The 22,516-nt window shown below is 35.8% G+C and overlaps 1 protein-coding gene across 2 annotated transcripts in view; it reads left to right on the top strand.

Annotated features, from left to right (window-relative positions):
* Positions 1-22,516, top strand: part of LOC138693379 (zinc finger protein 664-like) — an 81,036-nt gene that overhangs the window by 35,441 nt on the left and 23,079 nt on the right. Inside the window, exons 2-5 of one of the 2 annotated variants that reach the window (XM_069817302.1) lie at positions 5,481-5,578; positions 10,959-11,093; positions 13,872-13,954; positions 16,834-17,579. In XM_069817302.1, coding sequence (XP_069673403.1) covers positions 5,486-5,578; positions 10,959-11,093; positions 13,872-13,954; positions 16,834-17,579 — 1,057 coding nt within the window. In that variant the 5' untranslated portion in view covers positions 5,481-5,485. Of the gene's footprint in view, positions 1-5,480; positions 5,579-10,958; positions 11,094-13,871; positions 13,955-16,833; positions 21,369-22,516 lie in introns of those variants that run through there. The other variant, XM_069817301.1, reaches the window with a different exon arrangement.

Genomic DNA, 22,516 nt, shown 5'->3' with positions numbered 1-22,516 from the left:
TGTGTACTCTGACTGGCATTTAACTGTTGAGCTGCACAACTGAAGTCTGTTAAAAATTTTAAATTAAATTAATACAGTTTTGTAACTTACTTTCCCATTGTTGATAGGACTGCTAATTTTCAAATAACTCTGATGTTAAAGGGATTACTGAACATGTGTTTAAATCTCTATTGTTGAAATGTATTTTTAAAAGTTAATGGAATTTTGTTTTGTTTTATTGTTAAACCTAATATAATATGGACTGTTTTATATGAAATATGGAAAATATATGGAAATTAACGAAAATATGTACTAAACTCTAAAATATGGAAAAATATGGAAAATAAAAGTAGGATTTTTCAACCCTACACATTGTGAAACATAAAGATAATGCAAAATATAAATTATATTAGCTTTATAAGTAAATATGTATTTACATATAAATCCTTTCCCTGGTAATAAGTGATAGAGGTATATTAAGGTATGCTGGAAATGTTTGTAATTCCGCAGATTGACGAAGATGATCAACATGGCTTTAGGTTGGATGTCTGCCATATCACAAACGGAAGAGATTGATTTTAGGTTGAATCTCTGCCATATCACAATCGAAAGAGATTGACTTTGAGTTAGATGTCTGCCATATCAGAAACGGAAGAGATTGACTTTAGGTTATTCCACTTGGCATACTACGAAGACTGGCGTACCACAAGGCTCTGTCCTAGGACCTTTACTATTTTCTATTTATATTAATGATATTTCTTCTAATCTAACATACTGCCGACACCATATTTATGCTGACGACATACAAATCTATCTGGATACTCGACCTAACTACATAAACGACGCTATAATTAAAGTTAATGATGACTTGAATTCAATATCTATATGGTCAAAAACGCACGGACCTCATTTAAATGCAAGTAAATCGCAGGTTAATACAACATCAAAGATCGAAGTGTGACAAACAAAATTTGCCACCGATAATTGTAAATAATACTACTATTCCATACAGCTCGACTGTGAAGAACCTTGGCATTTGTATGGATTCTTACCTGGAATAGAATGAACAAGTGAATCACATTTCTAAAAAAAAAAAATATTTTTTATTCACTTATTAAAGCGACTGAAGTACTTTCTTCCTGATAAATTAAAATTAATCCTTGTACAAACATTCGTGATGCCACACTTCGACTACTGCGATATTATAATATTAAGTAACCTAAATGCAAATTTGAGTAGCAGGCTACAACGTGTGCATAATGCTTGCGTCCGTTATATTTGCAATATTCGTAAGTATGACCATGTTTCCCTGTCTTTCCAAAATCTGTCTTGGCTAAGGCTAAGTGATCGACGAGCCCTGCATTCTCTTATTCTGTTATTTCAAATTCTGCGCACCACTACCCCAATCTATTTGGCTTCTCGTTTTCTAAATTTATCCACATATAATCAGCTAAATACCAGATCTCATCATAACAATTTACTCATTATACCCTACCACAAAACATCTTTATATTCTTCATCTTATACAGTTTCAGTTGCTAGAAATTGGAACTCGCTTCTGAGTGATGTAAAGGGGTTGTTGGACAATAACTTCATTTAGGTCCAAATTACATAAATTCTTACTTAACAGATTAACTACTGATTAATATTTGTTATTTATAATGATCTAACATCTGTCCATTCTTATTATTATCATTAATTTCTCTAAATAGAATACAAAACCTCTAATGGCAAAATTTCTTTACATTAATATTCTCATTATATAAATATATTTTAGGGTTATATATATTGTTTCTCCCTATAACATAGTTCGAGTAAACTTATATTAAATTATCATTATTTTACTGGCTATCTCAACTTAATTATAATTGATTGAATTAAGTTAGCTCATAAATTATATTAGTTTATGTTATAGGTTTATCTAAGTTTAAATAAACATTTACTAGTCGTTAAAACTTAACTAAAGAATATTGCTGGAGAATCTTTTAAGTGTAGTGTAAATATTCATAATTTAAATATGTATTGTATTGGTTAAGGCTGGTTGAGTGGAAGAGAAGGCCTTATGGCCTTAACTCTGCCAGAAAAAATAAATCATTCTATTCTATTCTGTCTTCCATATCACAAACGGAAGAGACTGGCTTTAGGTTGGATGTCTGCCATATCACAAACGGAAGAGAGTGGCTTTAGGTTGGATGTCTGCCATATCACAAATTGAAGAGATTGGCTTTAGGTTGGATGTCTGCCATATCACAAACGGAAGAGATTGACTTTGGGTTGGATGTCTGCAATATCACAAACGGAAGTCACGTCGAACCAAAATAACTGCTTGGTAGAAACGTGATGTGCTTTGCTTTAAAATGACACCTTAACCATTTCTGTAAGATATGTGAATAAATTTCTATAAGCGTATAAAATTGTAAAGTCCTTTCTGATAAACGGTGTATTTCTGGTCGTAATTGAGTTTCTGTTTCTATTTAGGTATTATTACTTTCCCAAAGGTGTAATGAGGGAGATTTCCACATATTACATCGTATTGAAGCTTGCCGAATTCAATTTTGCCATCAGTGATATCCTTATGGAAGCGATCCTACTTTCTGTAGGCAGCATATCATTGCTGTTTCTTACCATCTTACCTCAATACATTCATAAGCTGAAATAAGACCTAAATTTATAATATATTTTACTTACAAAATACTATTTAATGTAAATATATATCTGTAGGTATGATAACTGTACGTGCATCACTTGATAATAAAAGCAAACAACTTTAAATATTTTGAGTATGCAACTGTATGAAACAGAACTGTGATATAATACGCAGTTGACTTTTAAATGAATGTCTCATTGGAGAAAGGTACCTAAATCGCTTGAAACAAAGTTGTGGGAAATGAAAAAAAAAATACTGTCTGCCACAACAACTGAGAATGTAGAGTAACGAAAAAAAAACTACTGCATAATCTTCTGATTATGAGAAATAGATTCTGTATAGGCAAATTCTCACAATTGAAATAATTTAACGTAAAAATTGTCCAAACTTGGTTGACTGAGGTAGGAGCCTTTCTGAAATGAAAATGGTATACTACCATTCCGAAGTGAAATGTGTTTTATAGATTAATTGCAGTACAAGATGAAGGACGTTGTTGTTATTCATAGATGAGCAGTGTAACATCACAGCTTGAACGTAAATGCATGAGAACTATTATTACTTATTTCTTATACATGCTAAATCAACACTTTAGACATGTCGGCGTCACATTTTTCTTTACAAAATATGTTTTACTGTCGATGCAATGTCTTGGTTTGTAATTTATGAATGTTTAAGTTTCAGCAAGTGGTCGGGACAAACCTGTTCATAAAAATGAATATATTCCTCAAGCATATATCTAAGGATTTTTTTTTAACATCCTTTGTCTTTCTCAGTTTTATCGGAATTTTACCACCTGGATACAATGCTTTAATAGGAAATGTGTGTGGAACTCTTCCTGGCTGAGGCAGACGAAAGGTGTGCCCTACCAGTCCACTAATCCAAGGTCTTGTCACAAGATCCTTTTCATTTTGGACGAGTATTCCTATAACTAAATAGGAATACATTGAAGTGTTGTTTTACGTCTCTAGGAGCACGTGATGTTTCCAGATATATAATCATCTCCTTATAAAATTAAAGCTACCAGTTTTTAAAATCCTTACCATCACTTGTCTCAACTATTTTCAATGAAATTGCACCAGTCTTTGAAAATGAAACACTAAGCTCACAGTATTAATAGGGTGTGAAAATTCTGTCTCTCCTCCTAAGAGCATGTTTTATAATCCAAATCTTCCGATCACATGGCAAAACGAGTGTCCTCTCAGCGGATAGAAGTAGGGAATTTTATCAAATCGATTCGTATCAGTTAAAGCAAAATAAGTCCTTACAAGAGTGTGGTTTTTATTTTGTCCACAACAGTTATCAGAAAATAAATGTAATTCTGGTACATACTTTGGAACAAATTCATGAATATAATCAATGAGAAATGACGACACATCATTTGCTTCTTTTCTTCTCTCTCCCTCATGATAAGATACACAAACAAATGATTTTTTTCCCGTCTTCAAATTGTGAATGGAAAACTCATCAACGGTTAATTGCCTCAAATAGCAGATATCTTCAACTGGTAGATGGCTGGCAAGTATAGTAGATTTTGCACAAAGTCGAACACTGAAGCCATAATATCTTCATTATTAATACGTTTTCCCCTCCTTTGTTTCAGATCACTATAAAATTTCTTACTTCTCCTGTTGTACTGTCATGTGGGAATGCAGAAAAGTACTTGTCAGTGACTTAGGAGTCTTTCTGCAGTGCAAATGTTTTTTTTTTATAGTCCCGTGCCATGGCGTCGCGGTCTATGGCATCCCGCCTAGGACTCGCGTTACGGAATGCGCGCTGGTGCGAGTCCTCATTTGGGAAGAAATTTTGTCATGAAATTTCGGCCAGTGTATGGGACCAGTGCCCACCCAGCATCGTGATGCACTTGGGTAGCTGCAATAGGTAGCGAAATCCGGTTGCGAATACCAGCTATAACGGCTGGGGGGATCATCGTGCTAACCACACGATACCTCCATTCTGTAGCTTCGGCATGTGGGCGTGTAGCCAGCAGCCAGCTGGTTGGTCTAGGCCCTTCATGGGCTGTAGCGCCACGGATTATTATTATTATTATTATTATTATTATTATTATTATTATTATTATTATTATTATTATTATTATTATTGTTGTTGCAGTTATTATAGGTGTTTTTATATAGGATTTGTCACACTTAAAAAGTCGATGACATCAGTACTTTTCTGTTCAGAATGTGTTTCAATGAGTATGGATTCCGAAATTCGTAAAATCTAGGTTTCTCACAAAAAGTGACTTAGGTACCTTTCTGAAATGACACATTCAAATATAGCCTAGTATAATATTTACGACAACATTAATATTGTAACATAAAGAATTTGAATGTAATGGCCATAATAGTCTTAAAATTAGCCTTTAACATTATATCTGTGTTGTGAAATACAGGAAAGATTATTTGGGCTTATTAGTGGCTCATAGTAAAATCATTGTTGTGGTAACATCATAGTTTATTTATCTCTTATTGCTGTCACTCTTAAGCAAGCCAGTGCCTGCACTGTTGTGTTAGTTTCTGTAGCTGTATATTAAAATGTTATCGCAATGCAAGTGCGAAAAAAAAATTACTGATATATCTCCAGATTTGTCTCGTTTCGAATGGTTTAGTCTTTTCTACGCAGAATTTACAATGTGGATATGTTTGTCGCTATGGAAATAGCAATAGAGCTAGAAATAGAGAAAATGTGTAGCCAACTGTTGTATTTGACAATTTCGATTTCAATCCGAAATTAATTTATGTACAGTATAACCTTAATCAGTCTTCTGTATCGCACAGATTCCTACTCTAGTAAACAGTCATACATGTAGCTATATTAACAGCAAACAGGTAATTTTATGACACTGTTCTTTCAGTTATTATGGATGCTATCAAGACGGAACCTGATGTTGACCCTCTGGCAGTACAGCCATGTGATGACGCTATTAAAGAAGAGGAAAATACTTCACCAGATGTAAGACCATTTTTCTACTCCCTTGTCTACTGCCTCATTCCTATATTACTATTTATTTTTATTCATTTGGCTGCAGGACCATTCCATGCAGAAGTGGACATTTGGTCCAAATTTAACAAAAAAAAAAATCATGTTCTAGATAATTATTTGCGTTTTTTTTCAAGTTGCGCAAACATTGAATTTAACTTTTTTGTTATAACAATGTTGTACTATTCTTTATCTTGAGTTTGATGGATCCAATGGTAAAGGAAACCATGCACACAGCTGGAAATTTTTCTTTTAGAATGTGCTTGGTTGGCATAGTCCTAATTGTATTTTCCTCCTAAAAAGATGTTTGTCATCTACAAGGCAGTATTTACAGCACCAAGCTTTACACTGAAGGAAATTCAACAAATTCTGTCTCCATTTGTTAGTTTTCTATACATACGTAGCTATTTTATGACTATGTACATGTCACACCCGTAACAAAAACTAGACAAAATTTACTTACTTAATTAAATATTAAACTGAACATGATTTCCACATAGTATGAATGTAAGGTTAAGTTTGACACATATTCAATGTAACCATAACTTAATTAGCCACAATTTTATTTATAAGACAAAAATTTGCATTAAACTTTGTCACACCTGCAACACCATTATATACACATTCCTTGTTTGTTACAGTAATGCATAGTTTGAGAAGTAAAAAACTTTTTAAACATACATATAGAAAACAATTTTTCTGCTAAGTATAATAGCTGTAATTTTAAGGTTTTATTTATTATTTTTTAATAGATGAACATAGACAATAACAAAGAATGGTGGACCGATGGAACGATGTACAGGCTGTTTCTGGACTTCAATCAAAACACTGCTTTAAACCATCAAATAACAAATTCTGTCTTTTAATAGACCGCACTTCTTTTTCCAAGTTGGAGAAATGCAGTATGTCAAAGACAAAAGTATCGCACAATGCTACTTATTCAGAAACAGAATCAAGTAAAGGTATTGATGACGAAACCATCCCTTCAGTTTCTAAGAATGATCTGAAACCAGGACAATGCATACTAGTAGGCAAAAAGGACAAGTACATGTACGTAGGGATGTGACAAAGCAAGCCTGATGGTGGAGAAAATGAGATGATATTTTTGAAATTCAACGGTAAGAACACTAAAAGAGACTATTTAGGATGAATGAAAATGACTCATGCTTTGTCTTTATCAAGCAAATTTTGAAATATCTTCCAGAATCATCAATGAAGGTAGTTGGTAACAGAGAGTATTATGAATTTCAGAAGGATGTTGAAGTCTTTGAGCCATAACATAATAATTTAGTTGAATCCAAATTTAAATGTTTGCGAAATTGTTTGCTTGAGGTTTGTATAATTGTGAGGTAATGTAGTTACTCGATATGTTTTCATAGGCCTTGCGAATTTAAAGTTCTCCTGCAAATTGTTTATCAGATAGCACTAAAGTAAATGAAGAAGTGTTTAGATTGATTATTGTAAAGTTACTTTTTTAACACATCACATATTCATTATATATGAGATCTCGCCCACTTCATTGAATATTACACGACTAATATGAAGTAGCCAATGTGTATTATCACTATTTAATACGAGGAAAATTCGTTCCGGCACAGGGAATCGAACCCGGGACCTCTCAGCTCTACGCGCTGAGTGCTCTTTCCAACTGAGCTATGCCGGGACACAATCCACGGTGCCGGCCGAACTCCTCTCGTAATGTTTTACGGCCTTACTACCTGCACTTTAGACGATGTAAGTCATACATGCAGGAGCGCATATTTAAATGACTTTTATGGCCATATTCAACATCAGTTTGTGATAACTACTAACAGTTAATACATCACATATTCATTATATATGAGGTCTCGTTCACCTCATTGAATATTACACGACTACTATGAAGTAGCCAATGTGTATTATCACCATTTAATACGAGAAAAATTCGTTCTGGTACCGGAAATCGAACCCGGGGCCTCTCAGCTCTACGCGCTGAGTGCTCTTTCCAACTGAGCTATGCCGGGACACGATCCACAGTGCTGGCCGAACTCCTCTCGTAATGTTTAAATGGATGTATGACTTACATTGTCTAAAGTACAGGTAGTAAGGCCGTAAAACATTACGAGAGGAGTTCGGCCGGCACCGTGGATGGTGTCCTGGCATAGCTCAGTTGGAAAGAGCACTCAGCGCGTAGAGATGAGAGGTCCCGGATTCGATTCCCGGTGCCCGGAACGAATTTTTCTCGTATTAAATGGTGATTATTTTTTTAATTATTACTGCATTTGTTTCTTATAATAAGTGAACATAGCCTATGAGTTTAATGTACATAAATATGTTTAGAAATATGCTTCTAAGTCTTGAGTTTGTATGCAGTCACACCGGTAACATATACTGTCACACCCGTAATGACACACAACAATTTAATGTGAAAGAAAGAAACGTCTTGATTAAAATATACACCCAGCAAAGAGATAAGCATTCCTTCCACTCACCATCCACCATTTTATTTTGCAGAATTTCTTTAGGACTTTGCAGAGAATTGAACATAAAGAGCTAATTTTGTATTGGCATGTACAAAATTTGTCGAACCCATAACATGTTTTCAGAGGTTTGTAAAATATAGTATTTTTATATTTTTGTCACAGTAAAAGTACAACAAGCTAGTCCATGGTCAACAGTGTTTATTTATATGTACTCAGTGGTGATATTCAGGTGGTTCGCACTGGTTTGCGCCAACTGGTTGTTAAATATCTCGTTGATTCGCCGAACTGGTAGTTGTAGTTTCATATTAACCATCCAGCCTATTAAATTTATGGTAATGCACAACGGTCTTAACACATATATTTATTTACCAGGAACAAAACTCCTGCCATCTGTATTCACTTGTGAGTAGGATACCGCTCTTTGTGGATATGTTGCGAGAAATTTTATTTCGCGAACAACCATCTTAATGTGAAGATTATTCAGTTACTGATTATAAAGTAGGAAATGGAATACCAGTCGTAAGTGATTCTAGTAGGCCCAGTACTTGTTGCACTGATATGTTCGAGTGTAAATCGGTAAGCATATAGAGTGAGTAACAACACAAGTATTTTAAATCCAACTACCCTTGCTGGGCATAAAAAGCTTGGACCATGATGGCTACTTATACTGCGCAAAAATCAGTTCGCTGAATTGAGAAACAAAATCTTCAGGATCGATAAAGGCTATTCAGCAAATCTCATTAGGGAGAAGCTGGATGAACATGATTCCTCCAATGCTCATTCCAAGGTAAAAGCAGCAGAAGAAAATAGACTACAAGTTATTGTTGACAAGGAAAATGAGAAAGTGATACGTTGTTTAGTCAACTGTCGGAAGACAGATCTGAACCTCACAAGAAACACCAAGAAGGCTCCACTTATATAGGCAACTAGGCCAGGAGATAATGGGATAGGGTGGCCAGCTCCTTTTCCCCTCCATTGCATACATCACCGACTAGCTACATATTACACTAGTCAGACTTCAAATGCATACAAACAATTATTCTTCCTCTGACACATATAGTGAAGTGAGATGTACTGCCTGATAATAGATCTACATATCAGCCAGAACCTCAATCAGAGGATAAAAATGATATATATCACAGCAAAAATATTCAATGCTGTTTACAGCTTGACCAAACGCATCAGACCAATGCCAGATATAAAGACAGAAATTGAGCTGCAAGAGAAAAATGTGCCGATATGGTTGTGGGACTTCAGTCTCGATTTAATGCGATCAAAATCGTTAACCACATATCGTCTGAATTGAGGACAGAGATTTTATTTTAAATCATGCATCAGTGTTCAAAGGTATGCATTGTTATTGACGAATCCGCAACTATTTCCAAGAGGAGTTCTTTGGTGATATTTTCAAGATGTGAAATAAACAGAGTAGAAGAACCAGTATTTGTTTTTTATTGCCCTAGTGGAGCTGGAATTTACTACATCAACTAACATATTCAATGTACTTCTCCATACACTGAAATCTCATGGATGTACTTATGAATATCTACAAAAAATGTTATTGGATTTTGCTCAGATGGAGCAAGTAGAGCTATTATGTTGGAGAAAAAGTCTGGAGTGTCAAGCATGCTGTTAGAAAACTACCCTGATATATTGTATGGCACTGCTTGACTCGCAGGTTTCATCTTTCCTAGGATGATGCAATAAAATCTGTTTCTTAAGTAAATCATTTAAAAATTTTCTTAGACAAGATCTACACATATTACCATACATTGGCAAAAAATCAAATTGAACTAACCAAGATTGTCCTAAGTCTGCCTCTCAAGGAAGGGATCCAACAGAGTATGTGAAGTCGTGGCTGAGGAACGGAAACCATAGTGCAGATAATCTGAGGATAAAAAAGAAGAGGGGTGAGGAACTAGTCTCAGAAAACGAGAAAGGAATTTGGAGTCTTCTTTCAGCCTAAGTGTTTTAAAGTACGTACCTCTTGTCAATTCAAGTCATATATCACAATATAAACATTATTTTTATTACTTCCTCCCTTCCAATATATTTTTATTCACTATTTCTAATGCTACTTGTGAGAGAACTGGTTGTTAATGTGTTTGAATATCACCACTGTATGTACTTGAATAAAAATTGTTATATTTTAGCTTGTACGAACATAGTTATTCATTGAAAACGTTATTCAAATGTGATACGCGCATGCATGGAATGGTCCTGCAGTATGTTAGCAATGTTGAGTGACAGCATTGACTTCTGGTCATTTAGCTATCATTCACTTATAAAAATACAATTTTATACATAGACCTAAATAGTTAGGTCTATTTAAGGTTATAAAACCTGACTGAGCTGTTTCTATCGTGCTACTGATGTAAGCGCACGGTGGCATGTTCGTGAACTTAATCGTCAGGAAATGCACTGCGCCTTGAATAAATGTTGCGATGATGTGCCATAAATATTTCTCGCATTGCACTTAAGTGTCAATTGCATGTGTTGGGATTTTTCTTTCAGTCGAAATGTACTTTATAAATTTACTTTTGGGACAAGTTGTGTGCCAAAATAAAATGTCCAAATTGAATAAGAAAACATTACAGTCACTCTAAAGAAAATATTCTATCTTATATTGGCGTAATGTGAACTGGACTACATTACACATTTGACTCCATTTTATTCGCGCTCGTACGTGAAGTATTACCTCCTCTCTGACATATTCTGCTTTTAAAATATGAAATCCTTTTTCTTTCAATTATTTCCATAATTTGTTGTCTGTGCTGCAAGTAGTATTGAAACAGTGGCATGCAGATCCAGAGTGCAACCTGTAACACTTGTGATCAGCTTATATCACATTGTAATATATTACTCAGTCAGAATGTCTCTATGTTCTGCAGGAAGGGAATTTATTGGATCTGCACGTGACTAAGATAAAGAAGGAATACTTGGACGACACCTACAATCGCACAGAGATAAAATTTGAAGAAATTATATTGCCTATTAACTTTCCCATGGTGAAGCGTGAAGCTGAGGTGAGTGGAGCTCATTGGGTGTGCTGGCTCTTCTTTCCAAAGTCTAATTTGTATTCTGTTCGTCACAGAACCTTATCTGTGCAGCTGTGGGGATAGCGAATTTAGGTTGATAGCAGAGACACTAAAGCTATCTGTTTGCTATTTATTGTTTATTTCTTTCTTTGGAATAGCCTAAATTTAAATTGCTCTATTGTTTAAACTTTAAAGAAGAGTATTTCAAACATAATAAAGTTACTTTTAGCAAGGAATGAGATCTTGCTATATAGAATTAAGCCCCTCATATTACTATCTTACATATCTCTTAATGATTGATGTTATCTATTTGAGGAGTGAACTTCCAAAACGCAGTTTTGTACACTTTCTATTTTCAAGAAAAAAATGCAAAAATTTGCTTATGGAAAAAGAAAAAAAAAATGTCCAAACCAACTTCATGCCTATATAATCGTGGAAATTACTGTATTATGACGCAAAAATCATATGTATAGTGTTGATGGTTTCATAAAAAAACTACATTGAAGTAATTTTTCTAATTTTGTACAAACTGCTGTTTGAAAGGCTGGTCCACAAATTGAAGTCTACATGTAGGCCATACATTTAACATACACAAGGTTGTAAGAATTATAGGAAGTTGTGTTTTAATGACAGTAGTTATTTACAATACAAGTGTTGAAAGTGGCATGTTATTTCGTGAATGGAGATGTTTGCGAAACGATGCAGCACTTTTAACATGTGTCATAACTGTGTTTTAGATAGCTGTTCATCTGTGTTGGTAGGCTATAGAGATAATTCTGTCAACTTATCGAATGCCGTTTTCTCCCTCACTGTATATTGTCACATTAAAAAAACAGGAGGTAGATGATCATTACGTTCATACGAAAAGATTCCCTATGTATTGGAGTTTTAATAAAATAGTATAGTTAATAATTTTGACTGGCAGGAATTATGGAGCTAAACTGGAATAAATTAGTCAGTAGTATCATTCATACCCGCATATGCCCAAAATGAAATTATCAATTGAATATGTTTATTAACTACTTGGATTATGAGCACAGAAATATTACCTAACCCATCTAAACAAGACCATTATATACCCGGTAATGTTAAAATTTGTAGCTATGCAATGAATTACTATTAGACATTGTCAGAAAAAGGTGGATTCCACGAATTTCGTCGACTGATGTGGGGTTACAGTTAGCATGTGTGACCTTGAAAATGACAGACTCTGATAGAAATACGGGTTTGTACAAGTTACTCATTTGACATTTTTCCAGGGTTATCCCTCAACCCTCTAACTGCAAATGCTGGGTACTTTCGGAACCCAAGAGGTGGAACTTAAACTGAAAGGATTCGATCCGACATTGGGATGAGAATCCGGTGTGGCTTAGTGGATAGAGCGTCAGCACATACAGCTGAAAACCCGGGTTCAAATCCTGGTTCTGGAGAGAATTTTTCTCCGTTCCACTCATCCATCATATGATGACGCAGAATTTCTGCACGGAAATATCATATGTACTTCAGTACATCGTAATAATACTGTTCATAGAAGTCTGTTGAGTTGGAGTATAGCCATCTGCTGACTGTTGATTGCACTTCTGCATCAGTGGTAAAGTGATGGCCAGCCAGGAATTTCGTCATGGGACCAAATAGATTAAATCCGATGGTGTAAGGTCTGGACTGTATGGTGGATGCTGGAGCACCTCCCAACCAAATGTATTGATTTTCTCACGAAAGAAGCGGGAACATAGGGGCGAGCATTGTTATGAGGAAGTTTGACATCGTCAGCATTGATGTTACGACGTTTGTCACCAAGGGCACAACGCAACTTTACCAACGTTTGAACATAGGCTGCAGCATTCACAGTGGTCCCGTGTTTAGCAAAGTCCACCAACAAAACACTATGCATATCCCAGAACACTGTCACAAGCACTTTCTTAGCAGATTGCATCACTTTGAATTTTTTCTTTACTGGGGAAGCAGCATGTTTCCATTCCATAGAGGCCTGCTTTGTTTCGGGAGTGTGGTGGTACACCTAGAACTCGTCACCAGTGACAATTCCTTTCAGAAAGTCATGCCCTTCTGTAGCATAACGCCTTAAGTGGTCCACGCATGTCATCATTTGCTGGCCCTTGTGGTCGTCTGTCAGGTTCTTAGGCACCCACCAGGTACTAACTTCATGAAATTTCAATTTGTCATATACGATATCATACACCGCACCATATGAAATGTTGAACTGCTGAGATAAGATTCGCAGTTGGATCTGCCAGTCATTAAAAATTGCCGCCTCAATGCCTGTGACATTCTGCTGGGTTGCAGCTGTTACTGGCCGCCTGGAACATGGCAATTCACAAAGGTTATCACGGCCGTCTGCAAAGAATACGCACCACCTGGAGATGTTGCTACAGTCCATACAGTCTTCCCTGTACACGCCACACATGTTCCTGTGAATTTCACTCGGGTTATGTCCTTTGCCTACAAGACTTCGCTGCTCTTCACAAATTGACGACAGTAACATGGGCGCCATCTTTGTTGCGTAGTTCACGTTTCTCTTGCTAGAGATGCACAATCAAAGCAAATTGTGTCTCTAGTGAAAACTTTAAACTATATCTCGGTGAAATATCAACATCCCAGCCACAATACCAACGCAGAAAAAATTATTGTGCGTTACTTTCCAATCCACCCTCGTACAATTTAAATGCAGTCCTTTGGCTTCTAAAATAGATGCGCTTTTGTTAATGTATGTTGTGCTATCTTTCTGTTGTGTTTTCTCTGTATTTTTAGGAAGAGCAGAGTGATTTGGACACAGTGAATGAGGAGCGAAGGTTAGAAGTAACAGCAGAGGACAACGAGGTTTTCACCGAAAGGTGAGTGTGATGTGCGAGTCTTCATCTAGAGAGTTCATTGTGTTTGAAATGTCCGTTTCCTTGCCTGTCTAGAAGCACCTTCGGAAGGACTGTCTCCTTTTATAATTATTGTTAATTCCATTGTTCTAGGGCTTTGAAACCATTATTGCTAGCATAACATTAGCAAAATAACAAATACGAAGTTACAGATTATACAAATAGAAATTTTCTCATGATAATGCGTTTTAGTAAATGGTATCAGTTATGTTCTGCTGCCAAGTTTTTCTAATTTTAAAGTGAGAAAATAAGCAACCCATATAAAAACTTTATATAGCGTAAGAATAAAGCCTAAAATAAGTTATACCACATTTGCAATCCATATTTCGAAACAATCCCACAAAATATCATGATGGGGTCCAAAAATCATAAAGCGAGGATTAATTATTTTTTGGTAGTGCTGATAAATTTTCATACACTTGTTTTTCTGTTTCTAAGAATAAGAATGTAATTTGAACATGAAAATGTGATTTCAGTTGCTTTTAAAGACTTCCAAATATTAATTTTTTGTATCTTTGATTACACAGGGTTGCGAAATTAAATTTTGGTTCAAGACTTTTAATATCGAAGATTGATTTTGATTAATTGTTGGCTTCTGTTGAAGGCTATGAAGTCAGATTTTGCTATCAAGTATGAAAAATTTTTTACAGTGATTTGAAGAATTGTTATATTTATAGCTCCATGCATGCAATATTAACACATTTAAATACATAAATCCAGTAATCTTTGTAAATGTTTATACAGTAAACAAAATCAAACAGCACTATCTTGTTCACATTCACAATTTAGGTTCAACTCATTCCAAATCTCATGCAGACACTTCATTTTTCAATACCGCTTCCTCTTCATCTGGAAATCCTGTCTTCGAGATTGTCTTCTATACATTGTCTCTTTTCATAGACCAACAGTAGTCAGCCATCATCACTTCATCCCACCTGCCTTGATAACTCTTTTTAATTTCTTTCATGTCTTGATGAACCCTTTCTTCATGTTCTTTGCTGTAATCTCCAAGCTAATCAGGGAAAAAGTCAGGATGCTTATGTAGGAAATGTATTTTAATCCTTATATTGCATCCTACATTTTTAATACTTACTTACTTACTGGCTTTTAAGGAACCCGGAGGTTCATTGCCGCCCTCACATAAGCCTGCCATAGGTCCCTATCCTGAGCAAGATCAATCCAGTCTCGATCATCATATCCCACCTCCCTCAAATCCATTTTAATATTATCTTCCCATCTACGTCTCGGCCTCCCCAATGGTCTTGTTCCTTCTGGCCTCCCAACTAACACTCTATATGCATTTCTGGATTCCCTATGTATTTTGGGTCCCTATCACCACAGCATGGCGCGTCCTCAGGTTGCGGATCAAGGAGATGGCCTCCAGATATGAAGGGTAGCTGTGAATATATTGAATAAGCAGTCGCGGACAGCCGATGAGGGGTGGTCCTCCAGCTTGGAGGTTGGGCGAAGGGCTAACAACCCATCACCGTAAAAAACAGCATGTTACGAAATCTTCAAATAAGCCTCGGAATGGCAGATAATATCAAAATTGCAGCTGAACACATCATAGGTTATTATGAAACTAAGAAAAAGAAACCGTGGCTTGATGAAGATTGTTGCATGGTAGTAGAAAGAAGGAAACAGGCAAAATTGAAATTCTTACAGGATCCAGTTGAGGCGAATAGAGATAATTATTTCATTAAAAGACAGGAAGTAAATCGTACACTTAGGAATAAAAAGAGAGATTACTTGAAGGAAAAACTGAATGAGGTAGAAACATTTGTCATAGCTAGCAATATATTTTCTACAATGTTTTTGAAACCTGGGTGTTTCCTATTCCCCAAGAAGTTGTCAACCACATTCTTAAATTCTGTCCAACCACTCACTTCACGTATCATTAAATTTTCAAAGTATTAATCTTTCATCAAATTTTTTATGTTAAATCCAACTAATATTCCTTCTTTAAGTTTAACTTGAGAGAGAAAGGAAAATTTAGAACTGGTGTATTTAAAACATTCACCATCTTTATGCTGTGCTTTTACTAACTATTTCATTATTCCCAGTTTAAAGTGAAGAAGCGGCAAGATGATCTTCTCTCGTTTGACCAGACATTCTCTAATAATATTATTTTCCCCAGGATTCATTGCTCTTCTAACCCAATGTGATTCACGAGCACTACTGTCCCAGGGGGACAGAAAACTAGTAATCTTTGTGAAGACTGACTGTTGTCCCAACAACATTCCTATGATTTCCAGGTTTCCACATACTATCCATTGGTGTTCTGTATAGTTTAATACCTTCAACAACATCTCCATGTTTTCATAATTTTCCTTTTAAGTGCACAGAATGTGCTACTGGTATCTAAGATAATGTGCGAAATTTAAATATAGGGAACATAAGCAATTACATAAAAACTGTGACTGTTTGACGGAAATGGATTTTATTTTTGCATAGAGCATGGAAAAGTGATTCAAAATGACCCTTCGTGATGTAAAGTGCCAAAACATAGCAACCCTGTGTTATAAATATACTGTATTTAAAAACAATAATTGTGTTTATGTTAACCGAAATAGCAGATAACTTTGGACAGAAAAGTTTCTTAAGGAAACAACTGAACTAAGAGTTGACAAATATGTTTTCCTCATAAAATTTGTTGTATGGGTCAAGATCGAAATGTTGAGACAATTTTGATACTTCCTATATCACTTATAAATTATTTACAAGGGTGTATCTTTAATGACCATGTAAATCCTGGTGAAATAGGGTTGTTTTGGTTTGAATAGTCTGTTATTGCATTATATATTTGTTGCAACTGTGTTTTACTGATTGTATATTTTCGTCAGGATTGCAACTACCACTGAAAGGACTATATCATCAGAATTCGACGGCATTTCACATGAAGAGAACGAGACTGTGTGTGAGATTCCCAAGAATTCAATTTTTTCTGGAACACCTATTCGGATTCATGAAGATGAGAAGCAATTACAATTCGAAGTGTCTAAAGTATGTCTCTCGAATTCGGCAAAACTAAGCAGGCGTTCACGCAAGAATGTAGGCAAGAAACCTTTCAAATGCAATGCTTGTTACAAGTGTTTCTCGGAGTCGTATATACTAAAACGCCATGAACGCCTTCACACAAGCGACAAACCTTTCAAATGTGATGTTTGTGGTATGTATTTCTCGCAGTTGGGTAACCTAAAAACACATGAACGCCGACACACAGGCGAGAAACCTTTCAAATGTGATGTATGTGGTAAGTGTTTTTCGAATCCGAGTAACCTGAAACGTCATGAACGCCGGCACACAGGCGAGAAACCTTTCAAGTGTGATGTTTGTGGTATGCGTTTCTCGCAGTCGAGTAGCCTAAAAAGACATGAATTCATACACACTGGCGAAAAACCTTTCAACTGTAGTGTATGCGGTAAATATTTCTCGAAGTCTTGTAGTCTAAAAACTCATGAACGCCTGCACACAGGCGAAAAACCTTTTAAATGTGATGCATGTGACCTGTGTTTTTCACAATCGAGTACCTTAAGAAACCATAAACGTCGACATACAGGCGAGAAACCTTTCAAATGCGATATTTGTGGTAAGTATTTCTCAAAGCTGAGTAGTCTAAAAAGCCATGAACGTCTGCACACAGGAGAGAAGCCTTTCAAATGTGGTATTTGTGGCGTATGTTTCTCGCAATCTGGTAGCTTAAGATACCACGAACGGCACTGTGATGTTTCTGGTAAATTTTTCGAAGTCAGGTAGCTTAAAATTCCAATGAACCCCGGCATACAGGTGAGAAACCTGTCAAACGCGAATTTTATGTTGAGTGTTTGTTGGAGTCAAGTAGACTAAAAAGGCATGAACGCCAGCACGCTGAGGAATGTCTTTTAAATGTAATTTCTGTCAAAAGCGTTTACTGGTTGGTTTAGCTTAAGTAATCATGTAATCATTTGGTAACAAACCTTTTTAATGGAATGTTTGTGGTAGGTATTTCTCGCGGTCCAGCTGCCTAAACGACCATGGACGTCTGCAGCGAGAACCCTTTCAAATCTGAGTTCTATGAAACATGTTTGTCTTGGAAGACTATTTAATTAATTTATTTATTTATATATATATAAACACACACACACATACTAACGAGAAGATTTTGTAATGTGAAGTCCGTGTTATATCTTTCTCTCAGTGCTGTAACCTAAATGTTAATGGTCGCTAGCACACGCGAGAAATCTTTTAAAGTCGTGTCTGTGAAACTTTTTTTTTCTCTTGCACATTACGTTTAATAAGTCCTGCACTCAGAGCTTGCTGACGACATACTATTCTGCTGTGATTCTTATGATAATTGTTTCTCACACAAAGAAATGTGAAAACTCATTAAATCAACCTTACAAGACAGCACATTCAGGTATAAGCTAAGGCAATGGTTTTCTCTGTGGCCATCATTGCCGAACAAACAGTGTTGGCGATGATACCTCTGCGTTAAACGTCAGCTTAGTGGTTTCCATATAGCAAACATCATCTCTTTTTGTTATTGAAAGTATATGCCATCAGAAAATTTCATGGCACGAACTAAGTTTGGAGGCAATAATAATGCTTAATCATTTAGAATTGCGAATAAATTTAGGGCTTATATTTCTAGCATATAACGAAGAGCTAAATATCAGTCAGATATATTATTCTATTTGTACTACTTTAAATAGAGATCGATTTAAATTATTTTCCGAGTGAGTGATCTCTTTCATAAAACTGAGATACAACTTTCATTCTAAATAATTTGATTACTATAGTCACCAATCTAATCAACTTAAAACTATTTCAAAGGCATGTTATGTCCGATAAGTATAAGAATAAAATTTCAATATGTATGGATTTATTACAGTCAGAATTACTTGTCAATAATGAACCATTTAAACCAATAGATTATGACATAAAATGGTACATAATGACCGACGAACGTTTTCGCCATGAATACGGCATCCTCAGGTCTCATAGAAGCAAAGACACATAATGAACACTTATGATTTGTGGTTTAAATACAATCATTAAAAAATATGTTTGGAAAAGGTTAAAATGATAGGCAGTGTAAACATATGTAATTATGAACATATTTGTAACATGAAAATCTAAAACTATACAAAGTGCTAGTGGTTAAATGTACAATGAGATAAAATAGTTTGACAGTCTTCAGGTGGTAATAAATTACAAAATGCTAAAACATGCTATGGCATATAGCTATGGTATAATCATTCTGATAATTGTTTTGTGAAGGATTTTAGATAAGGGCGCAAATAGCCATAGTAGTTGACGCGCCCTTCTTAAACCCCACTAACTAACTAACAACTAAGCCATAATCATATAATCACATTTTCACATATTCTGTCATTGAGAATGATGTAAGAATGAGGGAATTGCAATCAGTGTCTGCAGTTGAAAGTTCTAAAGAGTCGTGCCGTCTCTGATTCTCGCGTAGTATCGCCTCTTGAGAACATAGTAAACTATTTTGGTTATTGATCAGTTTTGGAATATAGTTTTGAAAGAATCATTTTCATTTATTAACTCATTTGTATTTAACTATGGTCTACATAGCTCATCATTTGTTTCTCACAGCTAGAGCGACAAGTTCCTTCGAAGTTCGTAATCAGAGACGACGGCAGGAAGGAAACTTATCACTGTTCCGCCGTGAAAAACCCCGCATAAGCGTTATAGCATGGAAAAGTACTTGTTCTTACGCGAGGAGACGCGTGATTGCAAGTGACGTAAGGACACGTTGTTCGAATCTACTTGGCTAAAGTAAAGACACGTTAATACACGTCATAGCCGCGTGATTGAGTCCTGTTTGTAACCCTTAATACGTTAATTTTCTTAAACGTGTATCGCATTTATTTGTATAGCGTTGTCGACAAAGTTCAAAGACTATTGGTCAACATAAAACTGACAAATCATTCTATCATTTTTCCCTTCCCTCCAAGCCGACGCACAGTGGTTCATTTTCCCGAATTTCTGGCCAAAACTCCAAAACTGAAACATATAGGGAAGGGCTGTTTGTTGTCTTAAGCTGAAGAGGAAGTACAGGGCATGTAGACATCGTATATCTTATCTCCCATCTCCAGTGCTGTGCTGAAAATACGCCTCTCTTGGACAATGCAGTTGCTGACTTTGCATGGTGAAAGAAAGGTCGTTTTTGAAGTGTTATAAATAAGTGATATAAGTATGAAACTAAAAGCTGAAGCATGGATTCGATTCCTGAAGGTATGTAGGATATTTGAACATAGTTTTAATTAATTACATAATTAACTAACGGCATTTAGATATTAAATATAATCACGTTGATTGTAGTTGAAAATGTGAAAGCGGCGGATTCATGGAGGTTAAAAGTTATTGGTTGTGTGAGGTCCTGTCAAGTTTCTCTTTACAAATCATACCTATGTGGATGCTTTCATGTACCAATAAAGAAAGTCTGCCCCCCCAACTGCCACTAGGCCCACTAGCTCGAATTTAGTTTTGAAGTGAGCAGAGCATCTTTGGGTTGTAATACAAGGAAGGATTGGAAAGTAACGCATAGCAATTATTTTAGGGAATACCATTTTGGTTAGGACGTTCAAATTTGGCAGATAGTTAGTTTGAATCTTGCGATTCAGACAGCAATGATTCGACCGGATGTCACCTTGGCGGAACGAGCTGTAACTACGAAGTAAAAATGGCGCGTTTTCTACCATCGTTCACTTGTGAAGGACAGAGAGGTATAGTCGGTTTTTTTTTTTTTCGAGTGAAATCCACAGGGAGGAGGAGGAGTATGGATCTTGATTGTCTGGACTATAGCAGTATCTCCAGGTGGTGCAGGTTCTTCGAAGAAGTCCGCCGACGAAGCATGTTCCGACCGACCAGTGACGCTGCAACATCACCCAATGTCAGAGGCATCATTAAGGCAGTAATCACCCACCCTACAGTCCAGGCCTCGTCTGACTTTCACCTTTTCGGATCAATGAAGAAATTCCTAGGAGGACAACACTTCAGTTCGGATGAAGATGTGAAAACAGTCGTGTGCAGGTGGCTATACGCCCAAAAAACGGAGTATTATGAACGAGGTGTACTGAATATGGTGTCACGATGGGAGAAATGTGTCGAGAGATTTGGTTCCAATGTCGACAATTCTTATATCCCTAAACATTCAGTTCCAAATAAAATGCTCTATGGAACATATCTAGAGCAGCAAAATATAATTTTATATAAAATAGAAACAGTTATTATAACCTCAGTATGTACTAGAAACAAATAGTTTACAGGCATCTCAGAAATCTGTAATTGTTTCAATTAAATTCCTTCGCTTCCTATTACAAGATGTGGTTGAAAAGCATAACATCAAATACATTTTAACAGACAGACTAAACCAAGATCTGTTAGAAAATTTACTTTCTCAAATCCGAACTCAAGGTGGACTACATGATCATCCTTCTCCATTGAACTGTATATACAGAATTAGAATGATTATCTTCGGTAAGAATCCTGGACTTATTCAGAGGCAAAAAAATACAACTGATGCTAACCAGGATGAAATTACAGTAGCGAAGCTCTAAACAAAGATCAAATAACCATACCTGAATCTAGCTGTGTGTCTCCTGAATTACACATTAAAAATTTTGAAAATAAACAAATTTCCTATGCTGAAATTGTAAAACAGTGAAGAGGATGGTTTAGAATACATTGCAGGTTATATTGCGAAGAAGTTTTAAGATAAATATCCATACCTGGGAAATTTACCTACAAAATTCACACAGAACATAATTACACAGTTCCGTCCTGGGTTAGACATCTTTCTTACAGAGGCCTTACTTCACCTTCTGAAACCTGGCTACAAGAATTAAAAAATATTGTTCCCTCATTCAAATTACTTCATAAAGACAATGTTGAACTGGGGAAATATGTTTTTAAAAGGACCACAAATTTCGTAACTTCAAGTGTGCAACATATCCCTTCCGAGCTACTTGAAACAGCTGTAAAAACTATCTTCTTCGTATGGCTCAAATATCTAAATTCCATCACCAATGCATACAAGAGGAAGAGGGTAGGATTGCCTGATAATGCAGAAATGAGACAAGTTAATAAAAAGTACAAGAAAATAATTAACACGTAAGTAATTCACTTGTATGCCATTTTAATGTAATATTTTTAAATATGGTAGTTAAACAAACACTTTATATGCCAGAGTAGGAGAAATTATTTGAAAATTTATTTTAATGGTCATATTATATAACAATATCATAAATTGATGATCACGTTCTTGAATTTCATAGTGTCACTGAATTTCAGGGTGGCAAAATTATCCTGAAAAGGACAGCTGAATATATTTTAATATACATCAAAGATATTCCTGGTGATGTTATCGAAACCATAGTGAAAACTACACAGAGCAAACATATGTATGTATTGGTAAATACTAGAGTCGGGCAAACAGCCTCTTACTCCCGCTCGTCTCGTAGGCGAGACTGGCTGGCCGATAACGCCAGTTCCGAGAATCGTATTCTCGAGATTGGCACT

The sequence above is a fragment of the Periplaneta americana genome, chromosome 17, assembly GCF_040183065.1.
Source record: "Periplaneta americana isolate PAMFEO1 chromosome 17, P.americana_PAMFEO1_priV1, whole genome shotgun sequence".
Lineage (NCBI taxonomy): Eukaryota > Metazoa > Arthropoda > Insecta > Blattodea > Blattidae > Periplaneta > Periplaneta americana.
The sequence above is the reverse complement of the archived record's forward strand: the minus strand, read 5'-3'. Positions and strand labels throughout refer to the sequence as shown.